This window comes from Metarhizium brunneum, chromosome 1 (genome assembly GCF_013426205.1).
Source record: "Metarhizium brunneum chromosome 1, complete sequence".
Taxonomy (NCBI): Eukaryota; Fungi; Ascomycota; class Sordariomycetes; order Hypocreales; family Clavicipitaceae; genus Metarhizium; species Metarhizium brunneum.
In genome coordinates this window covers 4,264,848-4,284,075 of record NC_089422.1, presented here as the reverse complement: position 1 = coordinate 4,284,075, position 19,228 = coordinate 4,264,848, and the positions used below count along the sequence as shown (strand labels likewise).

General features: G+C 52.2%; 5 protein-coding genes across 5 annotated transcripts; 2 read left to right on the top strand and 3 right to left on the bottom strand.

The window, feature by feature from the left end:
- Positions 1–456: 456 nt before the first annotated feature.
- Positions 457–1,838, bottom strand: G6M90_00g012890 (uncharacterized protein; the record flags this gene model as incomplete). Its single annotated transcript, XM_014693747.1, has 3 exons — positions 457–1,126; positions 1,195–1,483; positions 1,562–1,838. 3 exons carry the CDS (start codon positions 1,836–1,838, stop codon positions 457–459), a joined length of 1,236 nt encoding a protein of 411 aa, XP_014549233.1.
- A 4,423-nt stretch (positions 1,839–6,261) lies between these two features.
- On the top strand, positions 6,262–9,300 carry G6M90_00g012880 (uncharacterized protein; the record flags this gene model as incomplete). The annotated part of the gene is made up of 1 exon (XM_014693748.1): positions 6,262–9,300. One exon carries the CDS (start codon positions 6,262–6,264, stop codon positions 9,298–9,300), a length of 3,039 nt encoding a protein of 1,012 aa, XP_014549234.1.
- A 400-nt stretch (positions 9,301–9,700) lies between these two features.
- pgp1 (tRNA N6-adenosine threonylcarbamoyltransferase) lies at positions 9,701–11,080 on the top strand (the record flags this gene model as incomplete). Its single annotated transcript, XM_014693749.1, has 1 exon — positions 9,701–11,080. One exon carries the CDS (start codon positions 9,701–9,703, stop codon positions 11,078–11,080), a length of 1,380 nt encoding a protein of 459 aa, XP_014549235.1.
- Positions 11,081–11,425: 345 nt separating this feature from the next.
- On the bottom strand, positions 11,426–12,379 carry PRE2 (Proteasome subunit beta type-5; the record flags this gene model as incomplete). Its single annotated transcript, XM_014693750.1, has 2 exons — positions 11,426–12,145; positions 12,248–12,379. The coding sequence occupies 2 exons, from the start codon at positions 12,377–12,379 to the stop codon at positions 11,426–11,428; spliced, it is 852 nt and encodes a 283-aa protein (XP_014549236.1).
- Positions 12,380–13,412: 1,033 nt separating this feature from the next.
- On the bottom strand, positions 13,413–18,219 carry G6M90_00g012850 (uncharacterized protein; the record flags this gene model as incomplete). The annotated part of the gene is made up of 4 exons (XM_014693751.1): positions 13,413–14,735; positions 14,820–17,497; positions 17,583–17,886; positions 18,037–18,219. The coding sequence occupies 4 exons, from the start codon at positions 18,217–18,219 to the stop codon at positions 13,413–13,415; spliced, it is 4,488 nt and encodes a 1,495-aa protein (XP_014549237.1).
- Between the last annotated feature and the right edge of the window lie 1,009 nt (positions 18,220–19,228).

The window sequence follows — 19,228 nt, the reverse complement described above, 5'->3', positions numbered from 1 at the left end:
AACCCAACGTCGTGTAACAAGGCTGTCGTGCATGTCCTGGTGCTCATTCTTGGGCCGCATGTCGCATGGACCGGCCGTCAGCTGCTTTCGTGGTCTCATCTGAACCTGGCCTACCCCAGGCAGAATTCTCTTCGCTCTCCCGTTGTAACTCCTTTCGAAACATCCAATCGAGAAGAGAATGGGTATTAATATGTCACAGTGAAGGGTAATTCCAACAGTCGCAATTCGCTAGGCCGGGGAAATCTATCCAATCTTCATTGGGCTGGTAAGCTCCGCGCCCCCGCCTCCAATGTATAAACGCTGTGATCATCTCAATGTGAGAAAATCGCATGACAAGTTTCGTGAGCCTGCGGCAAGGCTGCTGCTGCCACCTCCTTGTGTCATGACGGGGTTTTTGTCACCACCCCAGCAGGTGATAACTGGGAAAAGTTTTGGCGAGTGACAGCTTAGCCACAATCAGAGCTTCACCCACTTGCCCGTCAGCTTCCACCAGATAAGAGCAATAAAGTCTTCCTTGAAACGTTCCCAGGGGTTTCTGTTGAGCCAGTAGCTGAACTCTCGATAGTGGTACATTTCGCCCCAACAGTCTCGGCCCCATTCGCAACCAGCCATGTTGACAACAAAGTCACGCTCGTACTGATTATAATGGAAACGAGTGTTATTCTTTCCAGAGCCGTCGCCACATGCGGCCGGGGGGAAGCTGTTGATTTTTCGTTGAGGCAAAAAGCCAGTGTGCTCTCGCACCCAAGCATGATTCTCGTAGAGGGTCTCTAAAGCGTCTTGCTCCTTGTGCTCCCAAGCCATGTGCTTCTGCTCGTAGGCCACTGGATCCCACCAGATATCCAAGAGGCGTTCGGTCCAGGCGCTGCGACGCACGAAGAACGATCCCAGGTTGAAGCCAGAGCAGTCCTGAGACAGAAGCAGGTTCACAGAGTTGACGTTGCCGTCCCCCACTGGGCTCGATGCGAATTTGTCAAGGTACGGGTAGGTGAGAGGATGGGTGATATTAAGCGGGTTGTATTCGTTGATATCGCGGTACACGTGGTTTTGGAGATTATCGAACAGGTGATCCTGTAAGGAGTACGAGGGTTCCATTACATATGTGTTGAGATCAAGCCACCAGAACCTACAGCGTTGTTAGTAATACTTTTCTTGCGATTGATGCCCATCATGAAAAAAAGACTGGCAACGTACCATTCGGCATTGGGGTATTTTCTCATAGCACTTCGGACGTAGTCAACTTTTTCCCAGCTCTCTCGCCATTCGTGGGCATACTTCTTTCTAGTCTTCATGTCGACGATTTCGAGGTCATAGCCCCATCTTGTAGCGTATTTTCGCTTATTTCGTACGCTGTCCCGCTCGATTGCCCACTCTCGGGCACCTTTCCATTCCATGACACCTCCTCCCACGTTCGCTGCAAGGATGATGACGAATTTTGAGCCGCCTCCACCCCAACTTGCTCTTCGATACCAGTAGACAAGAGCTACCCAAGTCTGGTGTCAGAAATCGTTCGACTCAAACTTTGGTCGCGTTCCAAACGGCGAGGGTACGGAGCACTTACGAGAATGGTAGAAGATGTACAAGCAAAGTAGCAAAACAAGAACAATAAGAAGTCTGATCTTCAGCTTTCGACCCATGCGGCCAGAGATTGATCGTATTCTTCCAATCAATGGTATATTCTGACCACGGAAAGGCTTGTCCTTGTCGCCATATCGTGGAATTGTATTATTCGAGTTGTACCGCGGAAGGTTGCTCGAAATTCGTCGCAAGTGGCGAGCAAAGAAGCCCGAATTATTTGTTGCAAAGGACGGGTAGCCGTTGGCACCGAGATGTCTCATTTTTGCAGATTCCCAATGTACCGGGCCGGAAGTGGGAGCATTGGCTGGACTTGACCTGCCACTGTTGATATTCAGACCAGGGCTCGACCAACCACCACCGGGGACGGGTGATGGGCTACGCGACAAGGACATTGGAGTAGCGGGTGTACCTAAGCACGACATGAGGCATTAGTTTGTCTGACGATGGAGCGAGTTGTGCAATCGCGTATGACTCGGCATGTAACCTGCAGGATCGTGGTGCCACAGGGATGAAGTGATGAACCACCAGACAGCACAATATGGCTAGGACGTACCAAGGATAGGCGAGAGAGAGGCCTTGTTTGCCAGCGCAGGGCGGATCTCAAGAAAATTGCTGGATTTCTGCTCACTGAGGGTATGTGTTCCAGCCGAGGAGCGTCGTCGATGGTGGGACGGCACAGGCCGGTCGTTGACGGAGCTCGAGGAGCCGGCGGTCAACTTTGGAGAAGCCAGTTTGAATGTTTGACCGTCGCTGTCGAGTATGAGGCTTGCTAGGTGTGATCAGTCATCCGCAAGGCCGCCAGCTGGGATGAAGGCAGTGAGTGGAGCGCGATGCCTCAAATAAATTGAATCGGGGACGCGCAACTCTGGTTTCGTGGGAATTGAATCGCGCGACGCATGAGCAGCCACCGTGGCTTCTGTGCCCCTTGTCCCCAAAGGGAGTACTGCGTACCGTCAATATCGCTTTGAGACGGAAAGTAATATCAACTCGCTCGCAAAGGGGGAAGTAAGGAGAGAGAGAGAAGACAAGAAGTGTTGGCGATGAGGCGCGCAGACCACGAGGCCACTAACCAGTTGATCTTGGCACGAACCCAAAGAGTGGTGCCGGATGACAACCCGTTCCTTGCCAGAATCCGGGAGAGTTTTCTTTTTATTTATTTGATTCGGCGATGCTGCAGAGGGTGGGTAGCTAATCAAGGCAAGGTAGCACAAGAAGTGTTGTTCTAGCTTTTCGTTACGACGGACGACGGGGGTAATGCTGGTTGACGCGAGACTCGAGTGAGATGAGGCTTGGCTGAAAGGTGGCTTGGATTGCAGGTGCTAGCACCGCAATGGCATGGCAAACGGGCTCTTTGGACGCGCGGATTTGGCGGTTCGCAGGCGAAAGGTTGAAAGGGCGCTGCAGAACTCTCAGTCTCGTATCTGCGACTTTCTGCAGCCGTGACTGAAGCGTTACCCTGAGCTTGGATTTTTTTGTTGGCGAGTTTGGACGAGCACTTGAGCGCACCGGCACGGGAAATGGGCCGCGAAACAGGCAAACAAGCCAGGGCGGCAAGTACCCACGTACCTGCTTTTATGGCATGCGGCAGGGAGGCACGCAGGTACTCAGTACTCGGTCCTCGCACAGCAAGTGAGACCATCCCATCTCTGTGGTCTTGCGCTCTGTACTGGAGTACGGAGTACTAGTTCCATGTCTCCTTATCCTTTACGGAGTAACTTATTCTTCTCATTATTACTACTAAGAACTAGGCAAGTACGTACGGAGTACTTACTCCCTACTACTGGTATTGTGCCACCGGGGCCACCAGCAGAGATGAAGAAGTCTGGTCGCCAGTCGCACGCAATCTTGATGACCGCCCCCAAGCGGGCCAAAACATATGAACTCAAGGTGTTTGCGCGCGACGCAAAAGAATTTGCTGGGCGCCCGGGCAGGGATTGCGGCGGGGGGGCGTCATTGGCGTGCTCCGTAATATTTTATCAGATAACGGAGTAATAGTTGCCTCCAAAGTAGTGCGCCGTACCTACTTCAGTACTTAGAGGAAGGTCATCAGTAGTGACTCCTGAAGAGTCCTCCTGAACGCATATACAACAGTCCTCCCGACTACAAGTACAAGGCACAAACAACAAGCTGGTCCGAGAGCGAGCACTCGAGGCAGCCTGCCGCCAACTCGTGCAAAGGCTGGTCAACTTTGATTCTGGCGCTTTGCTGTGCTTGTGCTCTTCTCAGGGGCCGCAAGGCCGAGATCTCGACACGAGGGTGAATTTGACTTTTTTGGCGTTTTCCTTCGTTGTCGCAAAGTTCTGGCATGTTAGGTGCCCCGTACCTTGGGCCAATCTTGGCTCAGCCGCCAATCATCGACCAGCTTTCGCAAAGGTCAATGGCTGCATGTGGTGGCTGGAGCAAAAGTATCGGCAGGGAAGACCAGTTGACCTTTCGCAAAGCGCGGCAGGTGTTGCCAACATTGAATAGTTGCTACTACCTACCGGTACCTGCTAGTGCTCTCTGGTCTCTCTGCTTGCCTTCTCGCCTTGCTCCTCCGACGTTACATCTTCTGCCGCCTTGTTATGTCTTGATGCTATTACGGCTTTGTGCTTGTGCAGTCGCAGTTGCGCACATACATACAAACATACACCATCGTCATCAGCACCCTGCATTTTTCATTGCTCTGCCCGACGTAGTATTCGGCCCCAAATCGGATGCACCTTAGCACAACAACCCCCTAGCCCGTGTGCTTAGTACTCCGCACCATTATGGCCAGTGCGCGCCCAGCTCTGACGGCAGAACAGAAAAAGAGAAAGGGGGGAATCGACGCAACGGCCACGCCACCAGGGGATGGTGTCACTTTATCACTTGAGCGAGAGCCTCGATAACATGCCGAGTCCATTCGTTCGGACGTAAAAGGACCAAGCAGGTTGTGGATAGCCAATTCCAGCTATCGTGGGCACTGCGGCCATTCCCAGTGGCTACAAGGCATCTGCCAAGACTAAAAGACCACTGGTCCCGTTATTGCAGGGGATAAAAGCAGTTGGCTAATACGGAGTAATGCCCACAGCTTTTATGGACTTCTTGGCGAATCTGCACATCTCCGGCAGGCCACTGGAGTAGAAGTAATACTACTACAATACAATGTAAATATTAGGGATCTCAGCATCTGCTCTTGGTCAATGGAGAACTGGTAAAATCTATCATAGCAAACCGCTGCACTGCTTCCCCAGCGTAGCTGTTGGATCGTTCATGGTTCATGTCGCTAGATCTGCTCGGGAGCATATTCTTTCCGATGAGCCATGAGCCGGAGCGCGCTGTGTTGATTACCTGGCTTGGCCATGAAGACCAATATTGAACTTCACAGTCAGGGCTTGCAAGGATGTAGGATCCGCGTCCCGCAAATGCCAAATTTGCCCCCAGTGTAGTGGGTTTCAGTCAATGGCAAAGAGGTTGCTCCCATGGCGTGCTCTGCTCTGGCGTCCCGATTGTACATTAACCAGAAGCTTTCTGTATATATTGGGTGATTGTGCAGTTTTGTTTCCCCCGGCTGCCTGTGAGTTCTGCCTTCGGCTGATTGGATCGGATGGTAGCTTCGTCCGTTTGATGTTCGTTTTCTTCCTTGAACCAACCTGCCTGATCGCAACATGTATTGAGAAGATAAAGCAGCCTGGTTGGAAGATTGGGTCGAACGAGCGAAGGAGCCTGTATCAAACCTCGAAAGTACTAGTAGTAGTACTTGGGAAAAAAAAGGCAAATAAAAATAGCACCAGACGCGACGGAAGGCTGCACACGGGGGCATTATGAACCACTGATCGTCAACATGTTGCTAGCCCAGGGTAGCACAGCTTGCAGTATTCACACGGAGCACACAAGTTGGAGAACCACCAGACGAGACGAGGCTACGAGTACCTACCACCAGACACACCCCTGCGACATGCAACCAATCAAAAATCCCCGTTACCACGGCGCGTAGCGGCAACCAATTGAATCACAATGTTGCCCAAAACAAGCGCCGTCATCAGACTAGCATCTCATTCTCAACCTCCAACCATCGAAATCCATGAGACGACGACACTTAGACGCCGACGTCGACGCGGGAGCAGATGTGCCATAATGGAGCCCTCGCTTTATTTAGCATACAGCGGTGAAACCTGGAAACAGTGCAGAATAACAAAATGAACCACATTGCGCCGTGTTTCTGGCCACTCTGATGCGGCCGCCGAGGTTGGCCTGCGACAGTGCCTAGTTCGTCGTGGTCCTATTGTCGCGTGATTTATTCTTCTCCCATCTACAGTCGTACTTCTATTGCTCCCTGCCTATTCAAATTTCGTGCCTAGGTATTGTTTCGCCTTTGTTTCGAGCCGTTGGCTTTGATGGTCTTTCGCTATTGTCTTTGTCTCTCATTTTCTCAACCACCCTCTCCTTCTCGATTTTACATTTTTTAGTTTTCGTTTTGCCCTCCGTCGAGTTAACTACCCATCATTAGTTCATGTCCTTGATTCTTGCGGCGGTATCTGAAAGTTGAGAGAATCGTCCGGTTACTTTGTTGACCAGCGTTTGCGCACCACACCATCTGCTCGACGTGCAGTCTAATCACAACTCATTTCCGCGTGACGTCCAGTTGTCTTTGAGGTTTCCCTTCACGACGCAACAGCCTTTGTCGACCGTCCAGTCTAAATGCAAACATAGAAAAACGTCATGAATCCACCACCTGAATACCACAATGGACCACTGGCTCCCACAAACACCCCAAAAGCAGTGGAAGAGTGGGAAGATGACGATGTCATCACCCCGATAGACGCAACAGAACAGGTTCACATCTGCCCGCCTACCAGCGCACCGGCACCACTCCCAAGCAGGAATACAAAATCCGTGAATCTGAGAGCGTCTAGGCTATCAACGCCCAAAGTGCGAAGAATCAGATCACGCCAAAGGCAAAAGGCTCAAAATGCCAAAGCTGGCATCCGTCTCATCACTGACATGTCGGTTTTCCGTCGCAATAATCATGTCACGAACAACATGCGCAGTCCACCAGGCCGGAAAGGAAAGTTTGTCGACGCCGATGCTCTGAGAGCCCTGGAAGGGGAACCTAGTTCAGCATCAGTCGGGAACTGGAACTGGTTGAAGAAGGGAAGTGGGAAGACTCCTGAGCCGGCGACAGAAATGCGGAAAGGCCGAAATAAGGACCAACAGTTGTCACCGGAGGACAGGCCCATTGTAATTGGAATTTCGCTGGAATCGTCTGATGTAGAAGGGCGGGAGATTAGCCCGCAAAATCCGCCGGTCGACGACTCGAGATCTCCGTTTCCCGTGCCCGAGTTGAGCAATCCTCATGCCCCCAAGGCGGCCAAGGCTGATGTGCAGGGACACAAATCCGTCTGGTCTCCTGATACGCCAGATACTTCATACTCGTTTGGATCAAATAATGTGGCATCTAGCGTGTACTCGCAATTCATCATGCCAAATCAGATCCCCAAAGAACAGGCCTGCCCCCCCGTTCCGGAACTTCCCCCGAATTACAAGAAGGCCGCGCACCAAAGGGTTTTGAGCCTTGAGCTGGGGAAAAGTCGACAAGGTGATGATGAAAGTGGCACGCCATGCACTCTCTTCGAAGAAGATGGTGTTCCAAGCCCACAGAGACACCCCAAGTCCAGGGAATTTGATAGAAGCCCTGATAGTGCTGCTTCAAGATCACATGGTTGGTGGGATCATGTCGTTACACCCTTTGTTGACAAGAAAATGTCCTTTTCAAGTCAAAAGTACAAGGCTGAGTCTCCAAAGTCACCCAAATCACCCAAGTTCCACAAAGGAATGTCCAGGGATGAGTTATGGGAAAATCTCGATGTCAAGGAAGAGTCTCGATCAAGGCTATCTCCAAACGTTGCTCCGGCACGAGTACAAGCACCGATTGTTCGAGCACCAGCACCACAGTATGATACAAAACATGGCAAGAACCCTCAAAGTCTCTTCACAAAGACACAAACGTCTGCTGCAGAGCCGAGCATGAGACAGACACCGCAAATTGTCATTAGTCGCGACAGCCCCAGCCCATCAGATATTCCACCACCTTACTCACCGCCCAAGAGGGAACAAGAAGGCAAGCCCATCAGATATCGAGCCGTCTTCCCACCTGGACACCCGCTCCATTCTCAATTTCCCCCTACTCCGAGACCGGCTTCTCCGGGACTAGCAGGCACAATGACTTCTCAGAGAGGACAGCAAAAAGGGGCCCCGAACCACGCTTCTGCTGTGCCCACGACGCAAACACAGCCGATTACTACTCAGCCCCTTCCTGTGCGAGCAGTGGGGACATTCGTGCCTCAAGAACACGCATACTCTGCCGCAGGCAGCAGACACAAAGTTGAGCGGCAGCGGCGGCGACATGAAAAAGAGGACATCATTGCTCGCCGCGCTGGTGGATTCTGGAGAGGACGTGGCTGCATGTCGTCAGGGGGTTGTTTTGGACGTACGGGTCCTGAAGGCCGCAAGAGAAGACGGGTGTGGATGGCAATCTGGGCCGGCATCATTGTCTTGATCCTTCTCATCATCTTGTTGGCAGTGCTGCTCACACGCAACCACAGCCCAGCGGAGACACCGTCTATTTGGGTCAACTTGACAGACTTCCCGCCTATGCCTACGGGCGTCTTGACTGTGGTTGGACCGGACAATACCGCTGCCAGATCTGTTTGTACAGAGCCATCTACGCTCTGGAGCTGCTCTCTACCCAAGGATCAACAATCATCTGTTTTGCCGTATAAAGCAAACCAGCCGACGCTGATTATGCAAATCCAATGGGACAACGGAACTCGTCGGTCATGGAACGTTGCAAACGCAGATGCACCTGCACCTTTATCGCGAAGAGCATTCGGAGCAGCATCTCATGCGCTGAGTGCCCTAAGGCGTGATCCAGTACCAACCGAGTTCTTCCCCGATCCTGCGGCCCCCAAATTCAGAGAAATGTGGTTCCTCGGCGAGACAACTGACAACATCAAGTCCGACCAGAAAGGCGGCGAGCCAGCACCCTTCTATATCAGTCTTCTCAGGTCGACAAACGACACGGTCCCGACACCAAATCTTTCCCGCAGAGGAGTCAGTCCCAATATTGGCAACACCACATTCAAAGATCTTATCCCGCCTCCAGACTTGGAAAAGGACGGCACGTCCGCCCCGGCTGTCATGATTCCCAACCCTGTCCAGCAGCCTATCCGTCTCTTTGACCGTGGCCTACCCACCGAACACTACGGCTTCTATACATACTTCAAGCGCACCATCTTTCTCAAATCCGTCAACATCCAGAACAACACGGACAACAATATCCCGCTGGATGAGGACGGTGGATGCCGCAAGACAGAAGCCTCTCATCTCGTGACCTGGGGCGACACGCGGCTTCACGTGCAGATTTGGACGCGAGCACTGTCAAGCAATACGTCCTCGTTGCTCAAAGCGGATGGTAGCAAAGGAATCGGCGGAACAGGTGAACTCGTTCGGCCTGGGACCATGCCGTACCCCGTGACTATTACACAGGACACGCATGGCGGAGATCCGGATAAGAAGCTCGTCTGGGATCGACCCATTGACGATCGACTGCAGGTTACGACGACGGAGGCGCAGGCGCTGGTCAATGACATGGGAATTGGAGGAACATGGGTTAATAAGAGGGGGACTGGGGATGCCAAGTTTGGAGGGTTTGATGGAGGCAGCGGAGGATGTAAGTGCGAGTGGGTGAATTGGGTGTAACTTTGATCAATGCTGAATATCAGTGGCTTGGAAAATGATGACACGAACGACGTTGTTATGATCGGGCACGTGACGTGCGTTTTTGTAAGATGAGGTGGAAAGTGGGCATTGGAGGGACCTACTGCGTTCCGAATATCAGTCGCATATCCGTACAGCTGTCTCTTTTGTTAAAGAATGGACCAGTTGATAATACAAATTACAAAATTATACGTCTTCACAGCCACTAGTAATAGGAAGATGTGATGTCGATACCAAGTCGAGCTCCCCACCACGGCCCGAACAGCTGCCACTTTGAAAAGGTGGGGGGAGCTTCACCTCGTCGACCTCTTAAAGCTCAAGCCTCACACCTTCTCAACTACTACCACCACCACAACCACCCTTTCCAACTCGCCGTCAACCAATGCTCCTCCTCCTCCGTCCACGATGTCGCTCTCTCCAGTATCTTCTCCCACGCCACAGCGAGCACCACCCTAATAGAAGCCACCTCCAGAAGCGAACCCTGCTCACCCTTGCCATCGAGTCGTCATGCGACGACACCGCAGTCGCCGTCCTCTCCCATACGCCGCCCTCCACAACGCTCCTTTTCAACGAGCGTATATCCTCCGATAATCGCGCCTTCAAGGGCGTGCACCCCGTCATAAGCGTCCAGGGCCACAACTCGTCCCTCGCGCCGCTCGTCCAGAGGGCGCTCCAGTACCTCCCCGATGCCTCGCCCTCCACCCCATCCATCCGAATCCCCTCCAACGACGGAGCGCTCCTGATGAAGCAACGGCCGGACTTTGTGTCCGTGACGAGGGGGCCTGGGATAATGGCCAATCTAGCAGTGGGATTGAACATGGCCAAGGGCCTGGCAGTCGGATGGGACGTGCCGCTCGTGGCTGTCCATCACATGCAGGCTCATGCGCTGACGCCCCGGCTCGTGAGGGCGTTGGAGACCGACGCGGGGAGATGCAGCGACAGTCCCGGCCCCGAATTCCCGTTTCTGTCGCTCCTCGTTTCCGGCGGGCACACGCAGCTCGTCCACTCGACAGGGCTGACGGGGCACCGCATCATCGCGACGACGGGGGACATCGCCATCGGCAACCTCCTCGACCAGACCGCCCGCGTCATCCTCCCCGCCGACGTCCTCGATGCCAGCCCAGACGTCATGTACGGCCGGCTCCTCGAGTCCTTCGCCTTCCCGAACGGCCCGTCCCACGAGCAATACTCCTTCTTCGAACCGGCCGCGTCCCGCTCCGACGAAATCAACACCCTCCCTACGGGATACGCCTGGGATATCCCGCTCCCCTTCCGCAACACACGCCGCCTCGCATACTCCTTCTCCAGCATCCACACACGGGTCCATCGCATCGCCGCCTCCAACCCCAGCATGCCTCTTGACGAACGTCGCTCTTTGGCTAGGCACACCATGCGCGCTGCCTTCCAGCATCTGTGTTCACGGCTGGTTGTCGCTCTCGAAGACAGACCCGAGCTCCGACCGGCCGCAAGGACAATCGTCGTCTCAGGCGGCGTTGCTTCAAACAAGTTCCTAATGCATGTGTTGAAAGAAACCCTCCGCATCAGGGGGTATCCGGACACGGAAATCATAGCCCCGCCGGTCAAGTTCTGCACGGACAATGCGGCGATGATTGCGTGGACGGGGATGGAGATGTTTGAGAGGGGGTGGCGTTCGGATTTGAGTGTCTTGCCGGTGGGCAAGTGGCCGATGGAGATGGACGGTGGTGATGGAGATGGGATATTGGGTGTCGGGGGTTGGATAAAGAAGGGGAGAGCGTGGTAATGACGGAAACGGGAGACAGGTTTAACGAGACTGTGTATTATTTGTATCATATATCTGGGATCTAGGCGCAGACGGGAGTTGGACCCTACATGCATGTACGATAGACAGGACCAGCAAACGCGTGAAGACGTTTTTGTAGTATGTACTTATGATGAGAGTGTGGATCGTCACTACACACACACACACACACACACAAGTTCAATGTGCATTCGGTGTCAAGACCATGTCAACACAATGAAGTAAGTCTTTGTTTATCTTGTTGTTGTACAAGTTACATTGCTGGCAAGGACAGCCGCAACACTACCCGTCCACCCGCTCTTTCTCCACCATGCCATTCACACTCATCTAGTCCAACTCGCTCGTGACGTTGCTAAATTCTCCCTTCTCCAACTTGGTCTTCCAGAACACTGGGTTTGTATCCGTGAAGCCGTGCTTCACCCAGCCTTCCTCCTTGACATGGTACAAGTTGATGAAACCACCAGAGTAGGCATCGCGATGCGTAGCCGCCAAGATGCTTCGCCTACCCAGCTCCAGGGCATCCTCAACGCTCAAGTCATAGTTGTACTCGGCGTCCAGAACACCATACGCAAATGTCTGGCCGGACCCAACGCAGAACAAGTTCCCCGCGAGCCGGGTGCCGTCGCTGTCGACGTAGTAGAGCGCGGGGCCCTCCTCCTTGGTCACGCCAGCGCACATGGTGCCCATGCTGAGTCCCATGCCCTTGTAGCTGTAGACCAGGTTGGCGAGGATCTTGCTGGCGGCTGCGACGCTAATGCGGCGTTTGTGCCGGAGCTCGTGGAGGCGGCACTGCATGCCGAGCCAGGCCAGCCAGTACTGGCAGTCGGCGGCACCGCCGGCCATGGTGCCCAGCAGGACGCTGTTGATCTCGATGACCTTCTTGACCGTCTGCGAGGCAATCCAGTTGCCGGCCGTGGCGCGGGAGTCAGTAGCGACGATGATGCCACCCTGGAAACGGAAGGCGAGCGTTGTCGTGCCGTGAGCAATCTTGATGGGACAGTCGGGATTTGATCGGTCATCTGTGGCGGCTCGGAGCCAAGATGACGGCTGCATTGCGCATGTTAGCTTTTCCGACTCGGTGGTTTCTCCTTGGGAAACAAAGCGTCTATTTTGATGACGGGCGCTTCTTTTTCGGGTTGCTTAACAAACCTGAGAAATGGGAGGCATGGCAAACTTGGTAGTCAGGGACGACGTGGCATCCATCATCTCCTGTGCCTCGTTCTCGAACGGCTCATTTTGCTCATATGCCGGCCGGCTGTATCTAGATACCAGAGTATCCATCGTAGTGATAGAGAGACAAGGTGGAAGGTGATTCAGTCGGCAAAAGAGCTTTGTGATGCCCGGTTCGGTTCGTTGGAAGACCACAGTCCGGGATGCTAAGGTAAAAATTGACAGCCAGAAAGCTGGCAGAGGTTGGTAGTTGTGGGAAGATGGATAGAGTCGTGGTGGATTGATGGTGCAGGCCGCTTCAGGATGGAGACGTGTGTTGAAGGTGCATGGAGGAGGTCCGACGTTGGCAAGTCAGGCAGCTTCCGTATCGCGCGTCACCAACAGCAGAGCAGCAGAGCTTCCGGGACCCACCGGATAACCAATCAGAGCGCACCATGGACCGGAGGTACCTGCATGACCGATTACATAATACGGACCGAACTACTCCGTAGGAAAGTTGGTGCCTTATCGCCTGGCAGACAGGCCATTTAATACTAAGTTGCCTTAGACACTCAAGACCCATGGCGATGATGACGATGAATACGGCACGCAAATGCTTGGTCTTATTTGGACAAAAAATAAGAAATGAAAACAATTTTTTTTGGGTCTGTTTAGTCGGCTGGTTTATTGAGTGCAGTAGGGAACTTGGGATAGCGCAGTAAGTATAATCGAATTCATTCCACAAAGACTATTCAACTAGGATATCAAGCCTAACAATACGATTTTCCTTCCCTACCTCCCTCCCTTCCATGGTTACAATCAGAAATCTAACATCCTCTTTTGCCTTTTTACCGTCGAATACTTGATAATCGTAGCCCTTACAGACGTATTGGTCGGAGAAGGTTTAAAAGGAAGAGGAAATAAAGAAAAGAAGAAAAAACTAACAAAACAACAACAACAAAAAACAAAAGAAAAGGGACGGATTTCCCACAAACAAACCAGAACTAAAGAGATGCTCGCCACCGCAAATAAGACGATACCACACGTAAAATACTATGAGAAGCTGCTTCGTAAATCATGCTATCCGGAATAGCATATGCAGATTCATATCAATACCAATGTGAAAAGAGGCTTAGAAAGACACCCAGAATACGGCAGCCCCAACCTAAGGGTTAGGTGTCGTTTCCCGGCTAGTTCGAGACTCTCGCTTGCTCAAGAAACTACGTCGAAGGTTGGACTTTGGCGTATCGGGCGCGTCTGTTTCAGCATGTTGGAAGCTGCTCTTGAGTGTGACTGTACCATCACCAACAGTAAGCTCCTTTGCATGACCGGATCCACTTTCATCCACAAAGTAGACATGTTCTCCAAGTTCATCACTACTTCCGATGAAGTGATCTCCCTTGGCCTCAACCTTGAACTGGGCATCAGCACCGCAAGTGACCTTGAACGTCTCCTCGAAGCTCCATTTTCCATTTGATGACTTGAAGTGCTTCGTCTTGCCAACGACCTTCTCTTTTGGTGAAAGCATTGACACCTGGATGAAAAGATCTGTTGATAATGGGTAACCAGAAGCGCCCACAATCGTAAAAGTAGCGGTGCCTTTGGGGCCGCCGCCCGGTACAGTACTATGGATTGAAGTAGCAATGCTCTTCGTCCGGGCATGGCCGGGAGAACTCGCCTGCGACGTGCTGATAGTTTGCGCCGCATCTTGAGATTCAGAAAGCCCAGTAGCTTTTCGCAGCCCAGGCTCCATTCCTGGACCTCCCTCACTGGGTGTGGTAGCAATGACCGGAATCTCAGGATTTTCTGGCACGGCTCCATTTTCCTTTTCTTTCTTGCCGCCGAGAAGACCGCGCTTCAAGAATGATGCACCTTTGCCGACACCATGACCGACAACGCCGGCCACAGCGACGCCTCCCTTGATGGGGGCTCCAGCAACGCCCGTAACGATTCTAGTAGGAGCTCCGAGACCAGAAAAGGTTGAAGTTCCGTGGATGCTTCTTGTGATGTAGTCTGGGCGGAAGAGCAATCGCAGACGAATGGTACCGGACTTTCCGTCCAGAATGTATTTGGACTCACTGGCTTTGAACGGCTCGAGAGAGTCCAAGTTAATTACCGCCGCGCCCAAAAAGTCGGGCTTGTCGGCAAAATCATAATCGTACACATCGACATTGAACTTGGCTGCGGTTCGCGAAGGAACGGCAACCTCAAAGTACTCGTTCCATGTTGGATTGAGAGTCTTCTTGATGACCTTGGTTTTGTAGACCTCCTCGCCGTTGAGCTCAAACTTGCAGTATGGATCGCTCTTTCCGTTTCGGTCGGCAGATGGCAGTCCTGTACCATCCAGAACATCCACGCGAAGATTGCCCATGTTGTTGATGCTTTCGCTCGGATTCAATTGCATCTTGATAGGAATATACTTTAGACTGACTTTGACCCATCCACCCTTGCCGTCATCGGTTCGCAGTTTGAGCATTGTTGGGTTGTTCTATAACGGAAAATTAGCACCACATTCAATTATTTACTTCTTCAAATTCTGTCATCATGTAGCCTCCACATTTCTTTCACTTACCAAGCACTGCTTGAGCGTCTCCATGGTATTTCCAGTGAGTTGAGCCAAAGTTTGGTCCTTGTCGTCACCTTTCTTGCGAGCTTTCAGAGTGAGACGGGAGAAGTCAAGTTCACGGATGACACAGTCACCGATTTCATCGAACTTATAAGTCTTGGATGGGGCAGTCGAAGTAATGTAAGAGGCATAAGCCATGTCATCCACGAATACTTCAAGACGGCTGTGGCTTTCGGGTAATTCGGCTTCCAGGATGCGGAAGATGAGGAGACCACTTTCATGCTTGAGGAGCTCTTCAGGGCTGAGTCGGATCTTCGGCGGGCCTTGCCTCTCCACAGAGCGTCGGTCTGTAGTTTCAGAGTCTGCTTTGTCACTGCCTCCGTTTGAATTGACCTTCTCCAAGTTTGCCTGTGGTTTGTCCACACTAGCTCTGACGTTGCCAGCATTGGAGGAACGATCAACGGAAGCGCGTGGAGTTTCCTCAGATTTGTCACCAGCAGCTTTGCCGTTGGCCTTCTCTGTCTTTGGGGTAACTTCGGCCTCTCCCTCCTCCTCTCCCTCCTCTTCTTCCTCGGGATCTGCAACGTTGAGGCAGGGGTAGAAGGCGGCGGTGTATGTAAGCGTTCCTTTGGCAATGCCTTTACCGTGTAATCGCAGGCCCTCGTTGCGTATCGACTTTTTCTCATTTACCATGTATTCGCCTGTTTCCTCTTGGTGAACATAATCACCAGTAAACATTTCTACTAAACCAAGACTGCGGTCTTTGCCCATCTTTTCAGCATCCATAACTTCCAGAGTGAGACGGTCGCGGGGAGAATGGATGGGTACATAGAGAACCTCATCCCACTCAGGGTTAAGGTCATTCTTGAACGTTACAGTCCTTGCTTTGTCAATGCCGGAAAGCAGAACACGGACGTACGGGTCAGATTTGCCGAATGACTCAAAGTTTCGCAAGTCGGTGGCTTTTTGGAAGTGTAGCCGCATGACGCCGATTGGAGTAGAATAACCACCCGTACCGATGACGCCAGAGATGGCGACAGGTCGCCATTGTGCCATCATCTTGACGCGGCCAGACTGGGCCCCAGACAACTGATACCACTCTTTGCCTTGTGCCATGCAATCAAGAATTTCATCGAGTTTAATCTGGTACATTCCGAGGGAAGGGTCGCTGATAAGACCGCGATCATCCTTAACCGTGACACCTAGTTTAGCCTTGCGTCGGTCTGTGATGAGAATCTCTTTGGAGCCATTATCCCAAATAGGGTTATTAGTGCGCTTGAGTATCTTGGTTTGGTGTACTATCTTGCCATTGAGGAGCATGGCTGCGTATGGGTTTAGAAGGCCGACCAAACTCTTGGTTCCATCCAGGTCTTTGGCTTGCTCGACAGTGAAACGAAGAATTCCCTGGTTAGACTCTGGCGCCGGCTCAACCTTGCCGTCGGGTAAAGCTTTGCTTTCAAGCACAGGGAAGAACCGCAAATCACAGGATACAACACCGCGAGCTTTACCATCTCCAATGACTTCTAGTCTCTCATTCTCATGGACATTGAGCTCTTCGAGGTCTTCCAAGCGGAATGTGGCGACACCGAGTTCTTTGGATTTTCGGAATTCATTCTTGTCGAATACCTGAATGTCGAGAGTATCATTGAAGGATGTCATAATGAGATAGTGAGTCTCGTTCCATCTTGGGTTGGCGTTGTCTTCGATGGTCTTGGTTCGGGCGAGTTCCTGACGGCGACTGAAGCTAATAGAAGCATATGGGTCGACTGTTCCAGCAAAATTGTCTGTATTCTTGAGGCCTTGCGCGCCATGCAGGGTAAGCGCAAGGACGCCGACGGCTTGGTCAACCGGAGTGCCTGCGAGCATCTTTGCAATTTCGATGGGGAAGACATTCGGCGAATACATCATTGGCGCTAAGTTGCCGTGAATTTGCTCCAGGATGAAGCTCTCGAGACCGGGGATGAAGTTGATATCGAAACCAAAGTTGTCGCCGCCAAGAGGTTTGCAGACATAATCAATCGTGGGGCGTTCGAGAAAGCACATTTCAATCCTGTCGACATGGGGGAAAGGAATCTGGAGCTTAATCTTAAGTCGCATGATGCCGGAGAAAGACATGTCTTCCACAATAACGTCGAGACCCTTACTAATCATGGCCTTGCCGATTCTTATCTCGAGCACGACCTTGGGATTAATCTTGTTCTTAACCTGACGAGCCGTCATATCAGCCGTGTCATTGGGAGTGAAACTGAATTTCCAGTCCATGATGACAATGTCGTCTTCGGTTTTGGGATATGTTTTGACATGCTCCATGCGAGGAGGCTTGGAGCCGAGGGTGAAGGTCTTGAGCTTCAGACTGTCCAGGAAAGCTGGAGTTGCAGAGCTGAGAACTTGATCAACCGAATTGATAATAGTTTGCGCAAGGACAGGTTGATAGATGGGCCAGAACTTGACCATGAAGGAGTTGATCCATTCCAGCGATTCGTGATCGCTCTCGAGGTTTTTCAGAGCAAGCTCTCGAGTGATGTCATCGCGGAAATTGCGACGCACTCGTCGTAACGAGGTTCGGTAGTATGTTGAACATATAGCCATGATAACCATGATCCAGGCCAGGCCGCCGCCAAAAACAGCGACAAGCCACGAGGAAATACAAGCAAAGATAATCAATGCGGTATTGTGGTACCAGTCTATGGTGGTTCGGCACAAACGGGTCAGTGAAGAGCTCTGTGGCTTCGCTACAAGAGAAGAAGTTGCCAAGTTGTCAAATCTTACCTCCGTAAAGGTTGTGAGGCAATCTACCCTCCAGCCAAGTGGAATGATCCAGGAGACTCTCTGCGTCGATTACGCCGCCACCCCATCCGAACTTGGGAGCCCAACCGGTGCGGGAGTATGGAGCTTCTTGGGAACCGCCAATCGTGCCCGCCGCATCTTTGCCTTGTGCATCTTTTGCGACGTCAAGAACACCAGCCTTCCCAATGTCGGGAAGTACCTCGTCAGGTCCAGTGCCATCGTCGACATCGGTGATGATGGCAGCACCTTTGGGGCGCCTTCTCCTTTGAAGTTCGGGGGGGATTGCCTGTAAATGAGGGAGAAAAGAGAGCTAATTAGCAGCAGGTTCAGGACCAAAAAAAAACACGCCTACATTTCGCTGGTCGCGACGGTTCAACATCCAACACTCAGCGAACCAACGGATGGCTGTGGAGGGGCGCAAAAGCGGATAGCTTACAGCTTGAGCTTGAGCTCGTTTTTGCTCTGGAGTAGCATCTGGATCAAAAGTGAAGGCAGGGATACCGGCGTTCTTGGCCTCTTCCACCATCTGCTTCTCCGCCTGCTCGGGAGAGACCAAGTTCTCCTCGGCTGCCTCGATGGCGCCTTGCTGCTTGAGCTCACGCTCCTGCAAGGCAGACATGACGCCGGCTACAGGCGCAAAGCCAGGGCAGCTTAAAAATGCTGGTAATCTATGCTGTCGATTTCAATTGGGAGTAGGTGGTCAAAAGAACGGTATCTAGGGCTCTTGAGATTGCGCACTGGTAGCTAGCAAAAGAGGGCGATTAGCAGGGACGGGACGAGGAAGCTCGGGAAGCAATTGGGGGGGAATGAGTGACGAGTGACGGATCAATCAATTGATGGGTGATGACGTGGGGTGCTCATGCAAATGCTGCGACAGCTGAGTAGCGCAGAGAGGCGCAAAGTGGGCAGAGCAACACATGAGCTGGAACATGGACATCATCCTTGCTCCAGAGGCAGGGCGTAGGGCATGGACGTTTGCAGGACATACCTAGGTTGGAGCGATAGAGTCAATGCCAGGTGTAATAGTGTTGATGACAGATTTTAGGAGACAGCTTATTTGAGGTCTCTGGTCGCGACAATGGCGAGGGGCTGAAGCGGTCTTGCTGGTACACAAAGAGCAAGACAAAATTGTCAAGAGTGGGATCGAAACAAAGGGAAAAAAGAAAAAAAGACAAGAAAAAGAGGGCGTGCCAGTGGAAACTGGGCTGTGAAGGACGAGGAGTCTGGTCTGGTTGAACAAGAATCTGGACAACAAAGCTAGATTCTGCAAAGTCTCAAGTGGTCTGCCGGGGATTGCGATTGCTGTGGCTGGACCAGCTATCAGCTACTTGGTTCGAAGTCTGTAGTACTACGTAGCAAATTAGACGCGGCTTGAGTGATGCAGGCGGCGGGAGGGAACCCTGAACCCACAACACTGCATGTAGAATGTATGTAGAATAACGAGTTGGGGTCGGGGGGTGGATTTAGAAGAACTGAGCCATGGGGGCTTTTGCCTTTGGGGACCAGACGAAGAACAGCTCAGAGGAGCCGAGAGGAACAAGCAGCAGATAGAATCGCAGAAGGGGGGTGGCGAGCGAAAGGCAGTTGGACCAATTGGCCAGTCTGGTGTCTGGTGTGAAGAGAGAAGA